The sequence below is a fragment of the Stylophora pistillata genome, chromosome 6 (genome assembly GCF_964205215.1).
Source record: "Stylophora pistillata chromosome 6, jaStyPist1.2, whole genome shotgun sequence".
NCBI lineage: Eukaryota > Metazoa > Cnidaria > Anthozoa > Scleractinia > Pocilloporidae > Stylophora > Stylophora pistillata.
In genome coordinates, this window is record NC_142524.1 from 32059012 (window position 1) to 32085590 (window position 26579).

At 37.7% G+C, this 26579-nt stretch overlaps 1 protein-coding gene and 1 pseudogene across 1 annotated transcript; both read left to right on the forward strand.

The window, feature by feature from the left end:
• The first annotated feature begins 7002 nt into the window (after positions 1–7002).
• LOC148729438 (uncharacterized) lies at positions 7003–8242 on the forward strand (annotated as a pseudogene).
• Positions 8243–9433: 1191 nt separating this feature from the next.
• Positions 9434–26365, forward strand: LOC111340917 (TNF receptor-associated factor 4). The gene is given in 8 exon segments (XM_088724514.1): positions 9434–9772; positions 12434–12497; positions 12957–13058; positions 13282–13446; positions 16183–16257; positions 17461–17538; positions 22343–22420; positions 23882–26365. Coding segments are annotated over 8 exon segments (1491 nt in total). The 5' UTR covers positions 9434–9545; the 3' UTR covers positions 24584–26365.
• The last annotated feature ends 214 nt before the right edge of the window (positions 26366–26579 follow it).

Sequence of the window (26579 nt, forward strand, 5' to 3'; positions counted from 1 at the left end):
GGCGAACGATCAGAGACCGGAGCTATTCCTGTATTTAGTCGCTCCAATTGGAGCGACTAAATACAGGGATGGCTCCGACCTGTAGTTGGATGATAAAAATAGTAAAATTAATAAGTTATATCTCAACTTCTTGCACGTGAGTATTTCCTTTTTTCAGGTATAGTAGAGTTGTTAAAAATTGCCAAGCGAAATTAAAGTAATCCGCGACTTTCTTCCTTTCGGTGTTGCGCAAAAATAGACGAGGAGCGCGATGAATGGATTTGTCTTTCATGTGAACAATTTTCCCAGAAAGTCAATGGGGAAAGAGTACCATGTAACCCCATGCATTAATTATACTTTCCACTTCTTTGTCTTTCACGACAAAACTTTATTAACAAAGTCTACTAGTCTGAATGCATAATTAATGTATGGGGTGATATGGTACTCTTGCCAGTCAATGTTCCACGAAGAAAACTCCCCCGACTGCGGCCAAGCCACATTTCTCCAGCAGAGCACACTGTAAATTAAAAATATCGGTCGGAGCGTCACGTAACATTGCGTGATTTTCGAAACGTGAAATGCAGTTGCTGCATTAAACTGTGAAATGTTCAGCAGGCAACCGTGGACGATACTCCTACTCTTGTACGTTGGATCAGCGATGATCTGATTGGCCCAAAATAACGAAAATAACGAAATGTATTAGTTTCTAGTTATTTATCCAATTTACCTTACTTTATTTCTATTTTTGCTCACTATTTCTATTTTTATTGTTATCTCATTGTCAATCAAATTAGTTTTACATATTTCCGCTGTTACATTATACAGCTATCTATGAAGCATCACCCCAATTCTCTGTTAATTCTCACTGCACCTGAAGAAGGCTGGTTTGGCCAGCCGAAATATAGTGCTCCGTCTTAAAATTTACTTATCTACGTTGTATCGGTCTTACCTCTATATTTATATTTCACATGCTGCATTAAACTTTAGACATCACATGGCCTTGCATAAATTTATGAGGCCTCCATTCACAAGCATTGTAAGGTTCAACTTAAGAAGAACTTAATAAAAAGCTCTTTCGATTTTATTTCAGTTTAAAATTTATTTCACCAAAAAAAAAAAAAAAATTAATAAACGCATGAGTCGGAGCCATTCCTGCCAGCGGTGAAATACAGGAATGGCTCCAGTCTCTAGTCGTCCACCTGAACTGAGTCTGCACTGACTAAATGAGTTTAGTCAGCGGAGCGAGTCAGCAGATGACTTAGTCCTCTCCGGAATATCGCTGAACTAGAAAGGTCTTTCCTTCGTTATGTAAGTAACCATCTCTTCTTTGACACATCGGAGTTTTCAGTCGCATGGATATTTCCCTGTTCCGCTTGGAGACACACGGTTAAACAATACTCACGAGCAAGGAGTTAAGATGTAACTTATTACCTTTTACAAACTTTTACTATTTTTATCATCCAATTACAGGTCGGAGCCATTCCTGTATTTAGTCGCTAGTAGAAGTCCCTACCGACGCCATGTTTGTTTGGTGTTGTGTGTAGGGTCGCGGTCACGTGACGCTACTTTCAACATAAAAACACGAACAATAGGCTGACTCTTAGAAGTTCACCGGCTTTCCTAACCAGTTCCCCTCCATTAACTATGAGCTAACTGATCTATTTTCGAATTACAAATGAGCTGTTGATGTGCAGGAAATTCAATCCTCGTTTTAATGAACTTGATGACATGTGCAAGCCGCAGTTGTTCCTCAGTCGTTTCTGGTTTGCTTTCATTATCTGACATTCTTCTGTCAGAAGAGCGTCCGGATAAACACCTCGTAAGGATCATACATGACAACACCCGCCGCGCCTCGACTAACGCTGAAAAAGCTCTATACAATTCCTCCAGATAAAATTAGAAGAAATTGTGTGGAGCTCTCCGGGATACTTACAGTACTTACAGCTCTCAAGGGCCATCCACCTACAAAAACTTTCATGACTTTATCGCGCGATAAGTTTTGCTAAGTCCATTCATTCAAAAAATTTGCAATCAACATTATCGCGCGATAGAACACTTTATCGCGCGATAGAATAACTCATCGCGCGATAGAATAACTTATCGCGCGATAGAACAACTTATCGCGCGATAGAACAACTTATCGCGCGATAGAACACTTCATCGCGCGATAGAACACTTTATCGCGCGATAGAACAACTTATCGCACGATAGAACACTGTATCGCGCGATAAAAAAAACTTATCGCGCGATAGAACAACTTATCGCGCGATAGAACAACTTATCGCGCGATAAAACAACTTATCGCGCGATAAAACAACTTATCGCGCGATAGAACAACTTATCCCGCGATAGATAATATTATCGCGCGATAATTTTATTACTAGCTCTGATGGCCCCAAGGCCATTAGCACGTGATTACATCCATAGCAAGATGGCGGACCAAGTTTCGAAGGTGGGTAATTGTCCAAGAAATAAAGACTTTTAATACTCAGTAAATTCATTGTTTTCTTTTGTCTCTCTTTGACTATTACATGTTAGTAGTTAAATATTATTTCACGGGTATAATGTCGTTACTCTAAAATAAAAAAATAAAAACTTAGTAAAATGAATTAATGAATTCAAATCAATTAACATCTACCATAAAACCACAAATTTGACTGTAATATTTTTACACAAGCACAAAACATCGTACATATGTTGCTATGGTGACAGATCACATGGTATTTTGTACAACGATTGGAACCTTGATTCATATTCAGCAAACGTTCAAAATGAAAGTATGAATTTTTCTTTACAACAAAGTTTCAATTCTTAATCCATGCCAACCATTTTCCTACCTTTATATATTTCATTACAATTTTATCTTTATTTATTACAATTTAATGGCTCAGATACAACAAATAAAGTTATAAAGTAAAAGCGAAGAGAAAAATTAAGGCCATATAGATGATCCGTAAAGGAGTCCAGGACCCCATATGAAAACAGATCACCAAGTTAAATACGTAAGTTAATAGTCACGAGATCAAATTTCCCTCAGACCAAGAGTCTCGTTGTTCGAAATTAAAGCGGATTTTCGCATTAGCAAAAGCTTTATTCGATAATAATTTGGATATATCAACAAAGTTGAAATAGTAAATTGGCCACCGTAACGATTACAAAAGCTGACGTTTCGAGCGTTAGCCCTTCGTCGGAGCGAATAGAGGAATTGTGGGTTGTGTGTGCTTTTAAAGGCAGAAAATGGAGCTACGTTATTGGTGGGAACATGGCAACGAGCAAAACAAGAATAAATTAGTGGAATGAAAAGCGTTCGTTGATCCCTGTGGGATTTAGACTGCCGGTTTGAAAGATGAGCTTTTGTTCAAGATTTTTACGGCTTTCCGTGCTACCTAAGTGTAAGGAAAGACCGCAGATTGCCATCTGTTGCTTAGAATAATTAGGTAAATTAAAATAACTAGCGACTGCTTTCGATGTGTCCTTGTCATTCCTTTCCACGTCTCGAAGGTGTTCTCGGAATCGGTCACCTAGTCTTCTGCCTGTTTCGCCTGCAATAGATTACATTGGCGGAGGTGCACGTGAAGTGATCGGTGATTTTAATGGATCGTTTAGGTCCCGATATTTTATCAGTGTTGTGAATAAAAGAACACGTTTTGCATCGTGCACGAGCGCATTTAAAAGTGCCTGGTTGATCATTAGTCTGAAAAGACCTTCTGACCAAAAAATTGCCTTTGTTTTTGTCGCGTTTGAATGAAATGAGCGGAGGCTGCGAAAAGATAGTGCTTGTCTCTGGATCGTTTTGAAGTAATTTAAAGTTTTTAAGAATGATGGATTTAACTGAGTGGTTGTGAGGGTGAAACGTGAGAGTGAATGGAATGAGGTCGGAATCTTCCTTATGCGACGTTTGTAGTGCTGAATGTCGATCAATAAGTTGGGCGCGGTGGTAACCCGCTTGAACGACAGAAACAGGGTAACCACGTTTATCGAAAAACTGGCACATCGACTCTGATTTGTGGTGAAAATCAGAGTCATCACTACATAAACGACGAAGTCTTAGAAACTGAGAAAAAGGAATGGAATTCTTAACGTGAGATGGATGCGAAGACGAATATAAAGAGTAATTATGCGAGTCTGTAGGTTTGTAATACACACTAATGCACAAACCGTTACCTTCAATTGAAACTTTGATGTCTAAAAATGATAAAGAATTGTCAGAAATTTTCCAGGTATATTTCAGAGCCGGGTGAAAAGAATTGACTGCGGTTATGAATTGAGTGGACTCCTCTCTGGTGGAGGAGGTAGCGCCGATACAGTCGTCGATGTAGCGAACGTAGAGTTCAGGTCTGAACCCGTTGTATTGGCTGAAAAATTGATGTTCGACAAAAGCTACAAAAAGATTGGCATAGCTAGGTCCCATTTTGGTGCCCATGGCTACACCATTGGTTTGTTTGAAGAAGTTTTTTCCGAATGAAAAACAATTGAGTGTGAGCATTAGTTCGGCTAATCGTAGTAGTGTTTCAGATTTAGGTTCCTTATCAGTACATTGATCAAAAAGATGTTTAAGGGCCAGAAGGCTTTCGCCATTAGGAATGACAGTGTAAAGAGACGTAATATCCATGGTGAAAAGAAGTTTGTTTTGGCCAAGGAAATTAAAGTCTCGAAAAATTTGAAGAGCGTGTTGGCTATCTTTAATATATGATGGTAAAGTTTTGACGATGGGAGCCATAATTTTGTCTAGATATCTTAGAGATAAGTTCGGTAGGGCAACTGCAAGCCGAGACAATGGGCCGATCCGGGTTGTTAGGTTTGTGAATTTTAGGTAAAAAGTAAATACGAGAAGTTCTAGGAGTGGTTATGATGAGATTTTTTGCTGTGGCCGGCAACTCTTGTTTAGTTATGAGTTGGTTGATCGTATTCTTGACGGAGTCTTGATTGCTGGCAGTGAGGTCTTTGTCGACCTTTTGATAAAAAGAGGTGTCAGAAAGTTGCCGCAAAGCTTCTTTTTGGTAGAGGTCGGTGCGCCCAACAACAACTGAGACGCCCTTATCGGCCTCTTTGATAAGTATGTCTTTCCTTTTTCTAAGACTTTCTGACTTTCTAACCAACACATGGCAATCTGCGGTCTTTCCTTACACTTAGGTAACACGGAAAGCTGTAAAAATCTTGAACAAAACCTCATCTTTCAAACCGGCAGTCTAAATCCCACAGGGATCACTGAACGCTTTTCATTCCACTAATTTATTATTGTTTTTCTCGTTGCCATGTTCCCACCAATAACGTAGCTCCATTTTCTGCCTTTAAAAGCACACACAACCCACAATTCCTCTATTCGCTCCGACGAAGGGCTAACGCTCGAAACGTCAGCTTTTGTAATCGTTACGGTGGCCAATTTACCATTTCAACTTTGTTGATATATCCAAATTATTTCGTTACTCCCACCGACGCAGCCCCAAACAGTTTCTTTCGAAACTATCAGCCTTTATTCATGTTTATTTGATAATATGTCAATGTTGCTTCTTCAGCTCTTCAAGATTCTCTTGATTACAAAAAAAAAACTACTTCAATTGGTTTGTTTGGCCGCAATCCGGTGGCTGTAATTCATGTGTTAGTTTAAAAACGTATCTCTACGCCCTATATTCATAAACAATCTTTCACCTTATACACCTTAAATAGTTTAAAAATGTATCCCTGCACCTTATGTTTATTAGCAAATCTTTCAAATATGGAAGTAATAAAGCCTCTCAGATCTTTAACCCACTTACTAAGATAGCATCTGTCTCTTGCTCAAAAATCAAGAATAAAAGTCTTTATTTCGTGGACAATTACTCACCTCCGAAACTTGGTCCGCCATCTTGCTATGGATGTGACCACCTGCTAATGGTCGTGGGGCCATGAGAGCTAATAATAAAATTGTCGCGCGATAATATTATCTATCACGGGGATAAGTTGTTCTATCGCGCGATAGAGTGTTCTATAGCGCGATAAGTTGTTCTATCGCGCGATAAGTTGTTGTATCGCGCGATAAGTTGTTCTATCGCGCGATAAAGTGTTCTATCGCGAGATAAAGTGTTCTATCGCGCGATAAGTTGTTCTATCGCGCGATAAGTTGTTCTATGGCGCGATAAGTTTTTCTATCTCGCGATACAGTGTTCTATCGCGCGATAAGTTGTTCTATCGCGCGATAAGGTTGATTGCAAATTTTTTTAATGCAAATTTTTTGAATGCAAAACTTATCGCGCGATAAAGTCATGAAAATTTTTGTAGGTGGATGGCCCTTGAGAGCCATCGTATTACAGTGCAAGCCATTTGTGTCTTCTCATGGGGAGTGTTTGAAGTTTCTCCCATTGAGTTCGCGGAAAGAATCCTCCAGTATAAGTCTGGGTATTTCTCTAACTGAGTTGGCACTAAGATCCGTATTAAGGTTTCTCACAGGTAGAAGGCTTCGTAGAATCTGTACATAGTTTCAATTCCTCATTCTTTCAGAATACTCCTGTATAGGCTGTTTACATTTATAATGACTAAAATTGCGCTTTGTGGGACTTAGCTCTTTCCTTTGGATAGATCAAGTTTAGTACTGTATCCTTGAGATACGACCTCTGTGTTTTGGCTATCGGTTGAAGAATGTAGTCTACAAAAGAATATATTTCTGTCGCCTCGTTGAAATCATACGAGTTTCTGTTGACAGTTCTTTTCCACCACCCCTACCCCGGCCTTAATTGTACCAAAGTAAAATGTTTTATTTATGATTCCGTTTTTCAAGAATTGGGGTGGTTTTTCCGTCATTCCGTCTATGGCATTTGGGGTTAATTTTCCGCCATTTCGTCTACTAGCATTTTGGGTTAATTTTCCGCCATCCAGTCTTTAGGGTTTGAGTTCTTCCGCCATTCCGTCATTTCGTCATTCCACCGTTCCAGCATTTAGGGTCACCTTGTGTTTTTTTAATTTCATTATTCTTTGTTTTCAACCACGTGACAAAAATTCGCAACGTGATACGCGGCCGCCATGTTGGGGGATAACTAAGCTTTTCAAATGGCTTCGTGCGAAGTCGTGCCTCATGTGAACCTTCAGTATTTGGATTACTTTGCGGGTCTAGAGGGTCCAACGAAGTCAAGGTACCACGGAAAATAACTGTTTAAGGCTTCGACCGATATGCGTTGAGAAAAAGTGATTTCTCCAAAAACATCGAGCTCCTTCCGAACGTTCAATATCAAGAAATTTTGAACTACTCACAAAAACCCAAATGAAGTTGTTGTGTACGCCAGAGTTAGCCACGGTAGTGTATTTTTTTTCTCTGACGACCTCAGAGAGAAGCAAACAGAGCAAAATAAAGGACTCATTTTTTATCGACCTCGGCTAACAACTCTTGTTTTGCTAGGTAATTTGGTTATTTCAACTAAGTTGAAATTGTAAATTGGCCATCGTATAGTTAAAAGCTGACGTTTCAAGGGTTAGCCCTTTGTCAGAGCGATCTAGTTGATCTTGACGCGACAGCTGCAAGTTCAGAAGACATATAACTCATAGGATTCGCATTAGCGAGTGATATGGCATATTTCAAGGATCTAAATTTTGGATTAGAATTAAGACTTTTTGTGTACCCTCACTTGGTGAACCGCTCACTGAGCCCGGGACATCCCACTGACATGGTTTCTGGCAGAAAAGTGTGGAACTGTAATTGCCTCCCATTGCTATTGCATGGCAGGGTTATGTAAAGGGTGGTCTCAGTTTGGGGCAGAGCTTTTTGCTGTGGAGGCTGGTGTTAGAATTAGAGATTCTACCACATGCACACAGGAATAGAACAAATGGCTTAATTCTCTCCAGTCATGTGAAAGAAATCCCCCATTACCTATAAGTGAGATGGATTTTACCTCTGCCTGATGGAAGCATGAATTGATGGTGGAGAAACAGGTTACTCCTATGCCAAGTAGATCTAACCCTGGGATCCAACCAACCAGGACACCCGCCCCAACCCCAGAAGAGCAGAAAACTAATTTTAGAAGTATTTCTGGCTGTACAGTAAAACTAGCAGTCTTGTCCCTTGTCGCACCTTTAAATGAGCAGTATACTTGTAAAGAAATTGATAATTGGTACCCAAGCCCTTGCCCAACAGCTTTGTTTTTTAAGAGAAGAGTGTTTGCAGTTAGACCACATAGAGTTGTTGCAGCAGTGTCAACAAATATTGCTTGAGATTACACCTGATGAGTGTCAAGCAATAGAAGCTTCAACCAGAAAGCAGTCACAAAATAAAGTTTGATACCAAAAGGCAGGCAGGCAGGTCATATTACTGCTTCCAATCTAAAAACTGCTTGCAAAACAAATACAGCTAAGCCTGCTAAGAGTCTTGTCAAGTCCATATGCTACCCTAAAGCCCATAAGTTTTCAACTGCAGCCACATGGTGTGGTTGTGAAAACGAGGGTAGGGCTCGCAAAGCTTACCAGATAGATATTAATGAATTCCATGAGTCTTTGACAATTTCTGACAGTGGTCTCAATATTGATCCAAGGTTGTCATATTTAGGAGCTTCTCCTGATAGGATTATTGACTGCAAATGCAGTGGGATGGGTGTGTGTGAAATAAAATGTCTATATGCGCACAAGGATTCTACAATCGCTGAGGCTGCTGGCCAAAACAACTTTTTTTAAAGAAAGATGAGTTTGAACTTTATGGTTGTTTGTCATATAGGTATCTATTAATAACTAGCATCTGTGACACAAACTAAACAAATGTTGCTTGTCAATGGTGTACCTTAAAGCTGTTTTTTGTCAACTTGAGAAGTACTGAAGTTCTTTATGACAAATTATGGCTCGCCTTAAGTACATCTCTAAGGCCTTTAGATGAAAAATTGTGCATAAATTACCTGGAATTAAACTGGTTGTAAGTTCACTTCGATCAAATGTTAAAATGGACTCTGTTAAATTGGTGACTGCAAGCACACTATGGTAGCTTTGTCAATAGGAGCCAGACACTCACCTGGTTTTGCCTTTACCAACGAAACGATACCGGCTTCCGCAAAGTATGTGCATGGTTATCCCCCAGTTTGTGTTGTTATTATCAATATTTAGAAAATACAGCATCAATCCCACTAGTACCAGTAATTAGCTGAATCTCAAACTAAACTATAGCGTATGCGCCAAGATGCTAAAATTATTAATACAAAAGAAACATACAGCCTTGAAAGCTTAAACAATAATTACTTTTCAATTGCTTGCTTGTTCATACATGTAACACAACCAAATTCAAAACAACCAAACACAACACAGAGTTGTGGCATGATAAGAGGGGAAACTAAACTGTAAAACGATCATACCGGCCTCCGCAAAGCACGTGGTGGTGTAGTATCAACAAAAAAAAAATTTACCGTTCAAACAAAATATATTACAATCCAAACTACAGCACAAGTCTTAAAATAGTCTACATTGGCATGCCTAGTTACAAGTATTGACAGCTATTTAGAATGTACGACTTTGACAGGTATTTGCGTAACGCCTTCAACATACACTTCAGACAGCTATAAGTTACACGGATTGTTACACGTGGTTATCCCCCAACATGGCTGACCCCGGTTTTTTAATTTATGCCGACGTCACGTGCAAACAAAGAATACCTGTGGCTCGGGCCGTTTTCAGTTAATATGGCGGAATCAAGTAAGAACCGCCTTCCTTCGGGCCACGACGAGGACTTTGTGGAAGCAGTTGACGAAGATTTTCAGTGCCTGATATGTCATCTGACGCTAAAGGAACCAGTTCAAACGAGATGTGGCCACAGATTTTGCAAAGGATGTCTAGACGAGCATTTTAGAAGGTATATGACCTAAAGATAAACACCATAAGGAAGTGATCCACCCACACTGGTGCATTTAATCTTATCGTGCTATATTTATCAGTGAAACGTCTTCGGTAAGTTCATATGTTCGTAGACAATTTGGTTGCAGTGGTAATGGGGACCATGTTCATTTACTGAATGATGCAATTTCGACGCACTCGCCGGATTGGTTTCAAACTGTTCATAAAATTTGTTCTTCGCTTTCACAGTTGCTTTGCACTTATGCATTTTAATGAATATTTACCGCTACGAACGTCTTCAGAAGCATCTTCCGCGCATATTTCAATATTTTGGGAATAAAGAAAGTGGAAGTTAAATGATTTGATAAAATTTCGTCTTCATTGTTATCTCTGCTGTATGTAAATGATTTGCATTTTTAAATGTTCCAGTGTTCTGGATTTCCGCCTACTTTCAGATGGCAGTAAAATTTGTCATAAGCCCCAAATTTGCCTTTCCTTTAATCTGTATTGAATGAAGAACGGCCAAAACGGTAGATAAACCAGAGTGTCTCTTAAACTAATATTGACTTTGAAAATCAAGCTTTGTTATTTTCATCCTTCTGAATAGAGAAAGTTCGATCATTCAATGAGTGCACATTCCGGCCCTTATTAGTTCTCACAGTTGTAAGGTTTAACAAAATTTATACACACTTCAATTATCTTCACTGCCCGTGTTACATATCAGTACCACAATAATTCACTCCCTTGGGCTTTTGATAACTAAATGTTTTCATGGAATTCATAAACACATAATTACCATTCTAGTTTATTATCAAAATGGAGATGTATTTACATCAACGGTATAAGAACTAACTATGGGAAACATAATTTGCACTTCTGCGGACCATATATTTGAAACAATGAAAAGAGGAAATAAAAAGCCTTTCTCTGCAATCATTTAAACAAGGAATCAAAGGAAAATGTTTAAGTATAATTATATTAAGAGCAGTGGTGTAGTTATAAGTATTTTCAATAGTGTAAACTGTCTTTCTTCAAAGTCACATATAAAACCTACAACTAAAATGATACCAATTATCATGCGATGTTTTTCCCACTTCCATTCTCCTTTTCCTTTCTTTCCTTCTTTGTCTGACTGCTATTAAGTCAGGTTATTTACATGCACCGATACTCTGTTGTTCTTTAATTAGGTAAATGAATTGTTGGTTGTTGTTGTTCTGAGGTGTCCATTTTCAAGAACCAAATGACAACAACAAAAAAATAAAATATTTGCAGCAAAAAAGGAAAATCTTTAACCCAAAAAAATATTATTTTTAAAACTCAAGTTTTGTGGCTACTGCCTCCTCTAGGAGGTCCAGCCACATATGTTGTCGAGATGAATGAGGTGAGTGTAACAATTGGATTTGGATCTGAACCAAATTTTAACCAATTTTTTCTGGTGCTACTTATTGTTTTTTTATATTTTTTTTTTCAGAGTATCTTAGTAGTTCAACATTTGCAGCTAATACGCAGTTGAATTCTCTCCCTATGTGATTTCTGGATAATAGCCACTAGCACATTTTGATTTCATTTCTAGCCAGAGACTATGGAAGACAGCAGAAAGCAATAACGGCATCGCAATCATTTCAGGGTTGTTTGATTTAAAGCAAAGTTTTCTTTGCAAATATATCTTTATTAGTGTGATTAGCGTAAAAATTGGGGAAATTTTTTCTTAGAAGAGAGAGAAATTTACAGTTGCAGTCATTAAATTCTGTAGATCCAGAGATATATTCTCATTAGTTCTTGCCATACGTGACACTGCAAAAGAAGATAAACATCTCAAAATAATTTGATTGTGGTATCCACCAGCACATGATTGAATTCAAAACTTTTCCCTGCAGAAATATCTCAGTAGACATGATCTACACATTATGTAAGCTTTGAGGAAAACTTGTTTTTATGAAAAGAGAGCATTTTTCTGGACCAATAACTATGCATAGCAGGCAATTAAGCTGCAAAAGATGATACCTTGAGTTTTTCAAGAGAATGATAGAATGGTGGGTTGTTGGAGTGATGGAAAATTTTCAAGACAAGGAATGATGGAACATCATGAAACAGAAGTCTCAAAAATACAATTGTAATAAGATACAAAAATTATTTCCTATTAACTGGCAAAATTAAAAGAAGCATAGGTAATCATTGTTGGAGCCCAGAGGATAGGGGAACCACGAGGCTTTAGAGCAGCCCCTTTGAATTACTATTACTATTACATTACCTTTGTCATCATTACATTTATTGTAAATATTATCATTTGTTACCATCTAATTATTGGTTGAATGTCAATTAGGCAATATATTCTTGAATCATCTTTCTCTTGCGGAATAGGGTACTAATAAACATGTGGGATGCTGCAGCTAGGTTTCCTGTTTTGCATGTGAGACAAATACTCTGCAACTTTACCCTCTAGAGTCATTATTACATAACCTCTGGTTCTTTTCAATGCTACAAAAATTGTGCTTTACTAGTTGTAATGATCAGCGGTATTACACGTTATAGACATGCACATGTAGAGAACACATGAGCATCATTTTGTAAAGAGGTTGGATTTTTAAATTAAAACTTATCAAAATCCATCATGTTTTCGTATCAAGAATATGACACTAGTAGCCCCATGCAGTCTTTGACTATTGATTTTTTCTCACAGGAAGCGAAGTCAAAACCAGTCTTTAACTTGTCCGACTGACTGGTGGACTCTACATCCTAAACGGGTAAATAACCCTTGAAGCATCTTAAACCTTATGGGTGGTTTGCTTCATCCAGATGTTTTTCCTTTGACCTTTAAAAAGTTTTGAACTATTATTGCAAATTTAAGTCTTATTTTATTGTGAAACGCATTTGAACATTGTATGGAATTCGCACTATACAAATTATTATTATTATAAACAGTTCAAGTATAAAACCCATATTTTCCCTTTTTTAGTAATTTTCATAAAAATAAATTTCAGTTTACTGGTAATTGTACATTATAAATTTACTTATCTCCCTTTCAAATATCATAATTTTAGGTTTGTTATCCCTTATGAGCAGACAAAAGCACTTGTTCAATCAAACAAAGCTCCTGCATGATCATCATTGTTTACTTTAATTTCAGTTCAATTTAAACTTTAGAATTTGACCTGTTTTCTGATCATTAACATAAGACCAAGGTTATTGTGATTGTGTTCTAGGACATTTTCCCTGATAAAGCAACAGAAAGGAGGATACTTTCTCTGGAAATCAAATGTCCTAGTGAAGGTTGTGAATGGACTGGGGAACTGAGGACCAAGACGGTAAAACTATTTAACATTTTGCTCAGTGTTAATGAATGCTTTTGTCAATGTAATCTTCTTTCCAAATCTCCTTTTTCATAATATTACTTTAGCTTTTGCATGGAGAAGAATAGACCTAGTGACAGTGGGATAATAAATACGAAGCAATAGGGCGAGGAAGATTACTGTGAGCCAGTTAGCTCTAACTGACATTCCTTGTTATCATGATGACTTTGCTGAATAGGTCCACTTGGGATCTTGTCCTTTTCAACGAGTGCTGTGTTCCAACATCAACTGTCACAAAAGAGTCCAACGAAGACATCTTAAATAACACGAAAACAATGAGTGTCCCTGGAGAATCCTTCAGTGTACCTACTGCACTGAACCCCATCCAGAATGCCGAATGCTGGTATGTACATTGTGATAGTCACAGAGCAATTTCTACAACATTTTCAGATGCCATATAATGCACCTCTTACAAGGAAATCTTTTAATGTTTTATCAGATAGAATTGAGAGCTTACAGATCGAATAAGAATGATTTTTATATCAACAAAAAGCTAACTGTGTATGCATGTAAATGAGGTATTTTGAGTGTTCAAGTTATCTTTGATTAAATTCAGTTTGAGTGTGATTGTATGTTTGTTTTCCTGATTTTGCTTGGCCTTCTTGTGTTTCTCCAACTTATCAAAGACAAAACTTGGTGGCAGGAAGTTTTCACCTGCATAATAGTTGAGCAGCTGGTCAGTGCATGTGAATTGATTTTTTGAATCGGTTGTCCAAAGTTACATGTGGAGGAGTATGCCAGGCAGATTGCAGAATATCATAATTATGTCAATTCTAGCCATCATTTTTGTTATATCAGCAATTCTTTCATACATTTCTTGCAGATTTTTTATGATAATATCATGATTTATCTTTTTTGATAAGACTATATGGTATTTTAATTTTCCTACTGATAAACTAAGCATAATACATCATGATAATACCAGAAAATCGCGTCATCATGATAATATTAGAATATCGCGATATTATCAAAATATCATTATCTCAAATGTTTGCTATGATCTGACTAAGTATCCAGGGATATGATATTTTGTTATACCATGATAATATTAGAATATCGTTACAATATCAAAATATTGATATCAATATAATTATCTCAAATGTTTGCTAGGATCTGACTTTGTGTCTAAGGGTTTGATATTTTGATATATCTCAAATGTATGTAAGGATCCAAGTGTCTATAGGGGTTTGATATTTCAATATTAATTGTTATAATTTCAGAATATCACGATAATATCAAAATAGTGATATCAATCATAATCTCAAAAGTTTTATAGAATCTGACTATGTGTTAAGGGGTTTGTTACTTTGATGTATCATGAAAATATCAAAATATCATGATAACATCAAAACATCAATACCACTATCGTGATCTAAAATGTTTACTGGGATCTGCTTATGTGTCTAGGGGTTTGATATTTTGATATATCATAATAATATCATGATTATATCAGAATATCAATATTAATACCGTAATCTCGATTGTTTGCCAGGATCTTACCAAATGTCTAAGGGTTTGATATTTTGATCCATCGTGATTAAACCAAGGGAAGTCTTCGAAGAGTTTTGGGGACGATTAACCACTTGCAGAAATTTGCACCAGTGGGTTGTCAAGAGCTTACCCGTTCTAAGTGCTGAATTTGTCTGGGAAGAAAGTCAAGAAAGCCAAATCTGTTATTGCTTCTGCACCTGGTAAAGTTCTATGATCCAAGAGAAGAAGTTGTGTTGCAATGTGATGCTTCTCAGCATAGCTAATAGGTGCCTGCATGATGAAAGGTGGACAACCAGATTGAGAAGGAGCTATTTGCTATAGTCTTTGCCGTTGACAAGTTTGAGACGTATGTTTATGATAGAAAGTTTAGAGTGGAAACTGACTATAAATCATTGGAGTTTATTCTCAAGAAGAGTCAATGTTCGGTTGAGTGCCCCTAAACGTCTCCAAAGAATGATGCTGCGTTTGCAGAACTTTGACTTTGAGGTGCCCGAGTACAAGAAAGGAACCCTTTTCCATTTAGCTGATACCCTCAGCAGAGTTTACCTCCAACAAGATCAGATTAGTGGCTCAAAGGCGGATGTCTTTCTGGCAAGAAATTATCTCCTTTAGAGGAAGTGTTGATACATTGAGTTTTGTGTCCATTAGACTACGAGGCCATGCCAGGGGTAGCTGGAAGCTGTGCTGTGTGTCAGAATTTCTAAACTAACCAACAGAAAGAGCCAATGATAGCCACGAAAATACCATGCAGACCTTGGCAGAAAGTTGGATGTGACCTGTTTGACTTTGAAGTTATAAGTCATATTAGTGACCATGGACCTCCTTCCAACTCGAGAGATTTCCATGAGTTTTCATTGGCCTAAGAGTTTGAGCATATTGCAAGTTCCCCTCGGTATCCACAGTTAAAATGGCAAAGTCGAAAATGCAGTTAGTGGAACATCATGAAGAAGGCCCGTATGTCAGGAACTGATCCAAATCTCTCTCTCCTGAATGATCGGAACACTCCAACCGAAGGAGTTGGAAGTTCACCCGCCCAACAACTTTTTTTCCCGGAGAACTAGAGCATTGCTACCAACTTCCTCAAGGCTGCTTGCTCCTGATCTAAACCCTGTCAAGTGACAAAGTGACATTAAGCAGCCCCTGTTACTGTCACCGGAAGTGGACGAGTGGTTTATAGACTGAGCAGATATGATTCTTAATTGATCGTCTAAATGACTTGAGGACAAGGTTAACTTGTTTTCTATCACCAGATGCCTTTTATCGCAAGTTATATTTTGCTTTTTATAGTATGTTTTACTTTAAAAAAGAAAAGCCCTCATATAGTTTCTTTTCGTTGAAGGGGATGTAATGATATTTTGCTTAAGCTAAATGAATTATAAGGATATTTCATGTGCATATACACGGTGTGTTTTGTGTGTCCGAGTCATCTTTGATTAAAATCAGTTCAAGTGTGATTTACGTTTATTTTGCTCATTTCGTATGACGTTCTTGTGTGTCTCCGAGTTATCAAAGACGGTACACCTAACTTCCAAATAATATGGTGTATTAAACTCTGTACATTACTAACTTATTGGATGCTTATTCGTAGGAGCATATTAAGGAGTGCAGCAAGTTTCCAGTGACTTGTCCAAACAGCTGTGGTCATTCAATCCCACGGGATATGGTGAGACTTTCAACTGTTTCTTGATATGCAGTCCGAAGTTCGAAGTGACTGTTTTACGATTAGATACAGCTTTTAAAATCCAATATATTCATCATCTCTACATCGCTTCACATCCTTTTATTTGAAATGTCTCCAGATAGAAAAGAAAACTGAATTTTAAGTCGTTATTGTGCTGCGGAACTTGAGCTAAAGGCGTATGAAGGTTACATAAATGACCGGTTTTCCGAGTTATTTTTCTCACTGTTAGTTGCTTCATCAAAGTTTGCTTTCTAAACTACGTAAGGTTGACGAACACACAATTTTCAAAACAAACTTTCCAAGATAATTCTTGATCGCCATCCGAAATCCTCTGCTTCCGGAGCTCTTGATTTTCTTTGTTGGAAGCCACTGTATCTTAGGCGGCGTTTCCATCGTCGTACAACGATCTTCAAGTGTTTGAATGGTTTTATTGATTTTCATTTTCATTTTTTTAGAAATAACGCAACTCAGAATTACAACACGCGTTCCTGAAATGATTTCACCTACCTCGTGTAAAAACGAACTGGGGCAAATAACGTTTCATGTATCAGAGCGTAGTAGACTAGAGCTCTTTAAGTCAGGATATACGTGACACCTTTATGTTTTCGTATTTTAAATCTAAGCTCAAATATGGATGTTAAGGCTTTCAAAAAGTTTTTGAACAAGTTTTCAATAATTATTTTTTTACTGTTTCTATTCTTAATCTAGCTTTTACTCTATTATTATGTGTAGTGTTTGTTTAATCGGTAATTGTACATGTAGTATATGCAGGGCCCCACTGAAGAGCACTTTTGGTGAAGTGGGCTCCATTCTAAAATATTGTTATTATTTTTATAATACTCCCGACAGGGAAAAACGCCGACGTTATTTTCTGTAGGCAACAAGAATTTATAGAGCCTCTGGACGTCCCTCCAGTATCTATAGTACTTTTGTTTAGCCTGTCCCAGGAAAAGAGCCGGGATAACGTAAAACATTGACTGTGTTGTTATCAGGGACACTTTGACAGCTCCTGTTGTACTCTACGATAAGCGAGTATTAGAGCTCATATCTACTAATAGAGATCTTGGCACAGGCCAATTTTTCTTTCCTTAGTCAGGATATGCTGTATCTTTTAAAGGTCCTGAATACTAACTCACTTGACAGTATGATACCCACATATTTATTTGTCTATCTGATTTGATGCAGGTTGCGACTCATGCCAAAGATGATTGTCCGCTAACAATAATTTCCTGTCCGTATGCGCGGGTGGGTTGTGCAGTAAAGGTAAGAACTTAAGCTAGAGATCTAGGGAGATGCAACATGTGGCTTTTATTCCAGGAACTTCATAAACATATGCCACTATATATTTTTCAAAACTTTAAAAATAACTAGATCATTCTTCAACGGTAGTGCCCTTAAGTACTTCCAATATCGTATGTATACTGGACTAGACACGCTTGCCAATGAAGGATCAGCAATATCAAAATCAAATGGAATAACAGGTCCGCAATGCGTATATGCTTACGAAATTGAGCTGCTTTTTGGTATCTGGTGTCTTATTGAGTTTCTATAAGAAGCGCTAATATCTGATTACGATTTGATAGCTCTCGTTATTGTTCCTGTTCATCAATAAAATAAGATGACCAGCATACAATAGTCTTGAAATGTTCATTTTCAAGATAAGGGTTAATGGCCAAATTTTGGTATGGAGGTCTCATTTTGACAACAGAGTTTGCACGTGTAATTTGAGGGTTCTAGGATCTAAAAAACGTCAGCATTATCCCCCATAGTGGCTTGATAGATTCAGTCATGATTTTGTTTATGTAACGAAGTGGAAATGAGTTCTGCGGTTTGATGGTTAATTGTCATTTCCGAAGCAAGTGATGTGAAATTAGGTCTAGATCCAGGGAAGCATTTTATATGGATATTTTTGGCATTTTTTGTACCCGTAAACGAGGGCAAAAACTTTGCAGAACGGCCAGGAAATGATGTAATCTACACTAGAGGCCATTGGGAGCTTGATTTGGTTTGATTGTATGACTAAGTTTGGACAATACATACATGTAGAATAACACAATGCTGAGCTTAGGTTTCTATTGTCCATTAGGGCGCAAAGTCCTATTTTCAGTTGGTTGGGAGCAAAAACTTCACTCTAGTTATTGTATTTGGGTTTAGTTGAAGTAGGTGGATATGAGGTTGCAAATGGAAGAGTTTAGGGAAAATATAGGTGCATAACAAGATCAGAACACTAGCAACATTTTGATGAATCATAAGTTGAGTAGTACTCTGAAGTAACCGTACATTAAAACTGCTAATAAGTTTTACAAGTTGACCTCGAGGTTTTATTTAACAGGAAGTTCACTAGAAATAGTGTCATCGTAATAGATTTCAGGAACAGTAATGAGAGACATAACTTGAACAGAGCAGTTCAATATACAGGCAAGTGCATGATAGTATCATATGATTTAAATTACCCGACAGAATTTTTCAAGTTTTCTTATTGGTGAAATCGTAATTTCATGCCAGCTGTTTCCCAAATTCAAGCTATGTGGAGACATGAAATGAATAGGTGAACATGACATCATCATGTAAATGGTCAACTTGACATACTCAGGAATGCAATTTTGTTACGTGTTAAGCAATATACATTAAAATATCCAAGCTTTTGTTTATTTTGCTCAGCTACTGTGTGTATCAATTAGCACAACCTACTTCGTATAAATCTCATTGGTTTATGATATGATCTATTGTTGCTGAGCCTAGTTTACATTTGTACTTGAGTTTTGCACTAGGGGTACAGGAAAAAGGCACCTAGCTGTTGTCAGCCAATCAAGAGTGTCATTTTTCATGTATATCAGTATTGTGATGAGGAGGAGTTGTAGTCTACCAAATAAAGGCGTTATACGCATGTATTGCTACCAAGTTTAAATATCAATGCTTATCTGAACTCTGAACTATTATGAGGAGAATTTAGAACACTGGCAAGCTTACAGGAAGTCATGAAATGTTAAGGTCTGAATAATTCTGGGCATTACTTGGAAAACGTAATACTAATCACATTTCAGTTGTAACATTAAACTACTAGGGTCCTATTCGTATTTTGATAAAAGCGAAACCACTTTGTTACTAAGTTTCAATGTATTACTTCCTCAAAGTTTGGAATCAATCATAATGAACATTTAGTTCCAAGGTTTTCATGTTAACGACAAACCGCAGTTTCAGGTTAGTATTTAGACGTTTGTGAATCGGTTTAGCTACGTAAACATGAAAGAATAATTTCATTTGAAGAGGCCGTCATATTGAATTTCCAGACAACAGGAGTGTCTGATTTTCAAATTGGCTAAAAATTGTATTTAGGCGTGCACTAAGTAATTTAAGTAATTTTCTTACTGACTATGTGGTATGAACAGAAATTCAGACCAAAATTTAACATTCTGGTAAATGAGTTACGTGAAACGTGACCGCACCGCTTAAGGTGGTCTTCCACTCAGAATTTCGCATTTTTGAGGGAAATCGGTAATTTCCAATTTTACTATATTTGCTATCCTTAGGTATTGTTCTTTCATTCCTAGCTCTGTTTTTGCAGAAATTCGCGACGCGGAAGTGAAATTTAAGCGAAACTCCTAGAAGGGTATGCATTTCTCCATAGCAACGGCCATGGCAACGGTTTGTTTACATCGAGAACCAATGAAAAATGCCAAGGCACAGTTTATCGAACCAAATCAGAATTTATTTATTTTTATTTATTTATTTTCTTTATGTAATCACGGAATCCTTATCGTTAAAAGAAAAGTGGTCTTCAAAAGAGCCGTGTTTATTAACCTTAAACATGTAGTACCTAATACTTTACAGCTATGACTTAAAAACTACAAACTATTAAGAAGAAATCTTGAAGTAAGTTATTAATATTATACAATAGAAGAGTAAAAGCTATTTAAGGTAGTGGCCTGCTTAGCCTCAACTGACAGACTGTTCCATGCTGCTGCACCCCTATAACGAAAACTCTTTTTGAGGGCCTCAGTATTCGGCCGAGAAATAAACAAGTTGTGTTGGGCGCCCCGTAAGCTTTGCCTGTGGATGGTATTTACGCTGGTGAATTTGTCAGAGAGGTATTCGGGTACAAGGTTATGAGCAGTTTTAAACATTAAAGATATCAATTGTTTTGCACGTCTGTCAGTGAGGCTTTCTCATTTGAGAGCACGAAGAATCTGGGTAGATCCGACATCCCAACCAGACCCTGTTATTATACGTGCCGCCCTTTTTTGTAGTTTCTCTAGTTTTTGACTGAGGCCATTTCCGATACATCCCCACACAGCGCTGGAATAGTCGAAATTTGGAAGAACCAGTGACTTATAAATTGTGACCAGGGTACCTTGGGGACATATCGGTCTTAGCCTCCTAAGGGTAGCAAGTACTTTAGCAATTTTACTGGCGACCTTGGAGATATGGGCTTTCCATGAGAGTGTTTGATCCACCTGAACACCAAGACATTTGTAACTATCGACTCTTTCAGTTAAGTGTCCATCAAGGTAAATACAAGGTTTACTGGGGAGCGAAGAGATTTTGTACCTTGTGCCTGTAAACAGACACTTCGTATTGAGGACTGTAAGACTTTAACGGTTAGAGTCAAGCCATTGTTTCAGATTGCTCAGATGGTGGGTCAGGGATGAAAACAGTTCTTCGGGGTCATTGGAGGCAAACGTGAGATTAGTGTCATCGGCGTACATCCTCACATCTGACAGAAGGTCACAGTTGGGAAGGTCATTAATGTATAATAGAAATAGTAGGGGCCCGAGGATTGAACCTTGGGGCACCCCACAACGTATGCGACTAGTTTCAGAATTTACATTATTAATAACTGTGACCTGAGTTCTGTCAGTGAGTTAGTCTCGAAAAAGGTTAAGGCTTACACCCCTAAACCCATACAACTCCAGCTTTGACAAAGGATCTCATGGTCAATAGTGTCGAATACCATTTTTAAATCTATAAGCAGAATGGTATTCGTCAAATCATTGTCGATGTTGAGATACCAATTGTCTGTGATATCAACGAGAGCCGTCAGAGTAGAGTGCATGGGTCTAAAGCCAGACTGATAGTTAGAAAGTAGGTTATTCTCATTTAAATGTGAGTATACCTGATTGAAAATTGCTTTTTCAAAGAGCGTAGCTATTACAGCAAGTACATAAATAGGCCTGTAGTTTGCTAGATCAACCCTCGAGTCAGCTTTATGAATTGGAGTTACTCTAGCACACTTCCAGTCGTTGGGAATGATTGCAGTGGAAATAACTAAATTAAATATATGAGTCAAAGAAGATGCAATGAATGTAAACGATAACTTTAGGAGGGAAGTTGGGATCCCATCAAGTCCATCAGCCTTGCCCACAGGGATATCATTCACAAGTTTACACAGTTCATCAATAGTAAGTAATTTTAGCTCGAAGGTACTGTCACGAGATTCAACAAAATCACGAAAGCTGACCCGAGGGAGATTCATTTGAAACTACCCGGAACCCCTCCCTGAAAGAACAGTCTTTTTACGCCTTGTCTGGGGCATTTTAACTAGGCATAAATGACGGGGTAATCTTTCAAAATTATATATAACTATTCTATTCTTCATCTAGTTTTTACTCTTTTACCAAGTGTAGATTTTTCTTTAATCGAAGATAATTGTAGTTTATGCAGGGCCCCACTGAAAAGCACTTTTGGTGAAGTGGGCTCCATGCTAGAATATTGTTACTATTTTTTATAATATTCCCGACGGGGAAAAACGCCGACGTTATTTTCTGTGGGCAACAAGAATTTATAGTCTCGGAACGTCCCTTCAATATTTATTTAGCCTGTTCCAGGCAAAAAGGCGGGATAACGTAAAACATTGACAGCGGTGTTGTCAGGGACACTCTAACAGCTATTTGTGTACTCTACGATGAGCAAGTATTAGAGCTCATATCTACTGATAGAGATCTTGTCACAGGCCAATTTTTCTTTCCTCAGTCCGTCAGGATACGCTGTATCCTTTAAAGTTCCTGAATACTGACTCCCTTGACGGTGTGATACCCACATATTTAGTTATTTATCTGATTTGATGCAGGTTGCGACTCATGCCAAAGATGTATGTCCGCTAACAATCATTTCCTGTCCGTATGCGTGGGTGGGTTGTTCAGTAAAGGTAAGAAACTAAACTAGAGGCCTAGAGAGATGAAGCATGTGGCTTTTATTCCAGGAACTTTATAAACATATGCCACTATATATCTTTGAAAACTTTTTAAATAACTAGACCATTCATCAACGGTCTTGCCCTTAATTCTAACGGCCAAACTTTGTTATGGAGGTCTCAATTTGACAAAAGAGTTTGCACATGTAATTTGAGGATTTTAGGAACTTAAAACGTGAGAATCATCCCCCATAGTGGCCTGATAGATTCATTCTTGATTTTTTTTATGTAACGAAGTGGAAATGAGTTCTGAGGTTTGAAGGTTAATTGTCTCTTCCAAGGCAAGTGATGTGAAATTAACTATGGAGAGGCATTTTATATGAATACTTTTGGCATTTTTTTACCAGTACACAAGGACAAAACTTTGCAAAAGGGCCGGGGAATGATTTAATCTACACTAGCAGCCCTTAGGAGCTTGATTTTTTTTTAATGTATAACTAATTTTGGACAATACATACATGTAAAATAACACAATGCTGAGCTTAGGTTTCTGTTCTCCATTGGGGCACAAAGTTCTATTTTCCGTTGGTTGAGAGCAAAAAATTTACTTTAGTTATTGTATTCAGGTTTTAGTTGAAGTAGCTGAATATGGGGTTGCAAATGGAAGAATTAGGGGAAATAGATAGATGTATAACAAGATCAGAACGCTAACAATATTTTGATGAATCATATGTTGAGTAGTACTCTGAGGTAACCTTACACTAAAATTGCTAATAATTATTAACCCAATAAGTTTTACAAGTTGACCTGGAGTTTTTATTTAACAGAAATTCCAATAGAAATAGTGTCACTATGATAGAATTCAGGAACAGTAATCAGAGACATAGCTTAAACATAACAGTTCAATGTACAGGCGAGTGCATGATAGTATCATATGATTTAAAGTACCAGAATTTTAAAGTTTTCTTGTTATTGAGATTGTAATTTCATACCAGTTGTTTCCCAAATTCAAGCCATGGGAAGACATGAAATGAATAGGTGAACTTCACATCATCATGTAAATAGTCAATTTGACATACTCAGGAATGCAGTTCTGTTAGAGAATTTAGAAGACTGCCAAGCTTACAGATAGTCATGAATTGTTAAGGTCTGAATAATTCTGGGCATTACTTGGAAAACATAATACTACTATGTGCACCCCTTGAACTCCTTCCCTGCGGGTGGGTAAGATAGTTAAGCCCACCCTACACGCTTGTAGCCAATCATCTCCCAGTACTAGCTTCCTTTTTCACGCTGATGGAGCCGCTCATGTATTCAATGACGTTTCCCTTGATAATTTCGTTGAGTTAAAAGAGAATCCGACTGGTTTGAATTAAAGGCCATGAGTTCCTATACTGTTTTCAAAAATAACTATGTCTAAGAATTTTATTATCATGCGTAGAATTATTAGTTAACGAGGTGTACATTTTCCGGTAGGTCCAGCGTCAGGAAATGGAGTCTCATCTTGAATCAACATCCACAGTCCATCTTGATTTAGTTCATATTAAGCTAAATAATACAGAAGATGAGTTAAAGAACACTAAAGTCGAGTTAAGGAAAACAAAAGATGAGTTAAGTGAGACAAAAGATGAGTTAGAACGATTACGGCTTTCAACTATACAACATACAAACTCTTTTCTTTGGCGGATTGACGGTTTCAGTGAGATTCTCAGTCGAGCGCGGACCGATGAAGACGAAAATTATATAGAAAGTGATCCCTTCTATACAAAAACTGAAACAGGTAGTTATGGCTACAAGTTAAAAATAAGTATTTATCCTAATGGCGCTAGAGATGGCGAAAACAATCATCTTTCAGTTTGCATTATTGTAATGAAGGGTAACTATGACGCAATATTACCCTGGCCTTTCACTAAGAAGGTGACAATCACATTGATTGATCAACACGAGGATCCAGATCAACGGCAAAACAAAATTCATGAGATCGTTGGGTTCGATAATGAATGCTTTGCTAGGCCTGTGACAGGCGAAAACTCTGGATCGGGTTGTTCAGAATTTATATCTCATCTTGACCTTCATTGGGGACCCTTCATTGTGGATGATACTTTGTTTCTTAAAGTTGACATTAATGATAATTGTAATTTTTTTAGTCACGATCATTTTCGGATATTTTCTGACTGATTTAGCTTCTCGATATGATTTTGTCATGTAATGTGACAATTAACTCTGACTAGATTAATCTTTACTTTTTATGATGAACGTCTGAAACTACTCAGTTTGCTATTACTGCGGACAAGACGGTGAGCTCACTAAGCTAAAAATAGAACCCCATCACAAAGAAGCAACTTTAGATTACGATGATAATTAATAGGGCTTCAGCAGTAAGGTTCGAACTAACATTCCAGCTGTTTTCTTCGCAATACAGAAGTTGAAAAAACCGCTCAATTCGGCCAAGAGCTGAGACGTTACTACAGGTATTCCTTTTAAGCTGGTAAGGGAGAGGTACAGGGACAGCTATTCCCGAGCCTGTGATAAGACATTTATTTACAGTTTACATTCATTCTTGAGAAAGGTGAAGGTAAAGCCTAATTAGGAGCCATTTGGCTCATCGGGCCGGCGCTTAACTCCGCTTTCCGTGGCATGAAGCGACTAGGAGTATTTCTACCCCCCCCCCCTCCTGGATGGGATGCTAATCCATCGCAGGGTTACCCCCAGCATTAAATTCGCCGGTACCCATTTAATACACCTGGGTGGAGAGAGGCACTGTGAGAGTAAAGTGTCTTGACTAAGGGCCTTATGTTAAAATGAGAATAATTCTTGATAGTAGGTCTAAGGAAATTGCAGCGAAAACTTAACTTTCGATCTTATCGCAGTCTTCGTCACCAAAGTGAGCACGTGTTGTCTCGTGATCACAAATGTGTTAAGTCACGTGGAAACGAGAGGTTGAAAATGGCTCATCTCTATAGAACATTTCTTAACTCATGTGCAACATGTGTACAAGAGGAATTCTCTGAACTTGCAGTGCATGCTCTCTGTTATCCAAACTAGACTACTTTAACCCTACCTACCTGTCCCAAATACCAGTCGAGGAGGCAGAAATAAGTAAAGAGAACAGCTGCATGGATCGAATCTCAGAATGGCAAATTTTACAACTAGTTAATCCTACTCCAACAGGCCCTCATTAGCCGTTAACCAACCATCCTATAGACCACTTTCATAAATGGCTGCCGGATTAAAATTCTTTTGTTTACATATAAATTTGCCTGGGTGGCCTCGTTCTCCAGTACAAAATTCAAAAGAATATATTATCTCAAGCGAGGCCACTTGGGCAAATTTAAATTTAAACAAAAGAATATTAATCCGGCAGCCATTTATGAAAGTGGTCTATTATTTCAAGGTTTTCTAAATATCTTTAAGTCGCTTCATGATTCACCTTTATACTTTAGATTTATAGGCTTCAAAATAGTTCTTATTAAAGACTTCTAAGATCCGGCAACGATAAACTTTTGAATCAGCCGAGGCTTTTTTACGGAGAATGGAATTGATTTATGGTCATGTATGTACTCTAAGATTATCGCACGATTTTCGCTTGTCTTTCGCTCTTTATCGAGACCTTCGAAAGGGGCCTCTGAGAACAAATTGTGGACAGCCTCTCGTTGTCTTTTAAATGCTGTGAATTGTTATGAATTTTATCTTAGTATTTTTTCACCCTCTTCTTTTGGTATATCGATTTTATTATTGACTGTATTGTTTAACATAGATGTTTGTAATGCGCCATGAACATGGTAATGGCGCCAGATCATTGTTATCATAGTTGCCATGATAGATCTGACTCATCTCGGTCGGTAACTGGTTATTTACTAAAGGTGTGTAAGGGTGACAAAAAAGGATTTTTGAGTGAGGTTTTGTTCTATTATTTGCTTGATTTAGATTTGGTAATAAAGATACTTAACTTTTGGACTAGCTTTTCATGGAAAAGGTTTCTTGTGATTCAGGTCCAGGTCCAGGTCCAGGTGCTCATCAATTACAACTTTCTGAGGTTACTGGGTCTGCAGAACTGTTTTTCGGTTTTCCGTGTATTCATTTGAGATCGAGATATTGATGATTTTAAAATTAAAAAATTTAAGAATAAGTCTGTAAGAATCAAACACCTTGGGAAATGAAAATTTTCAACTCC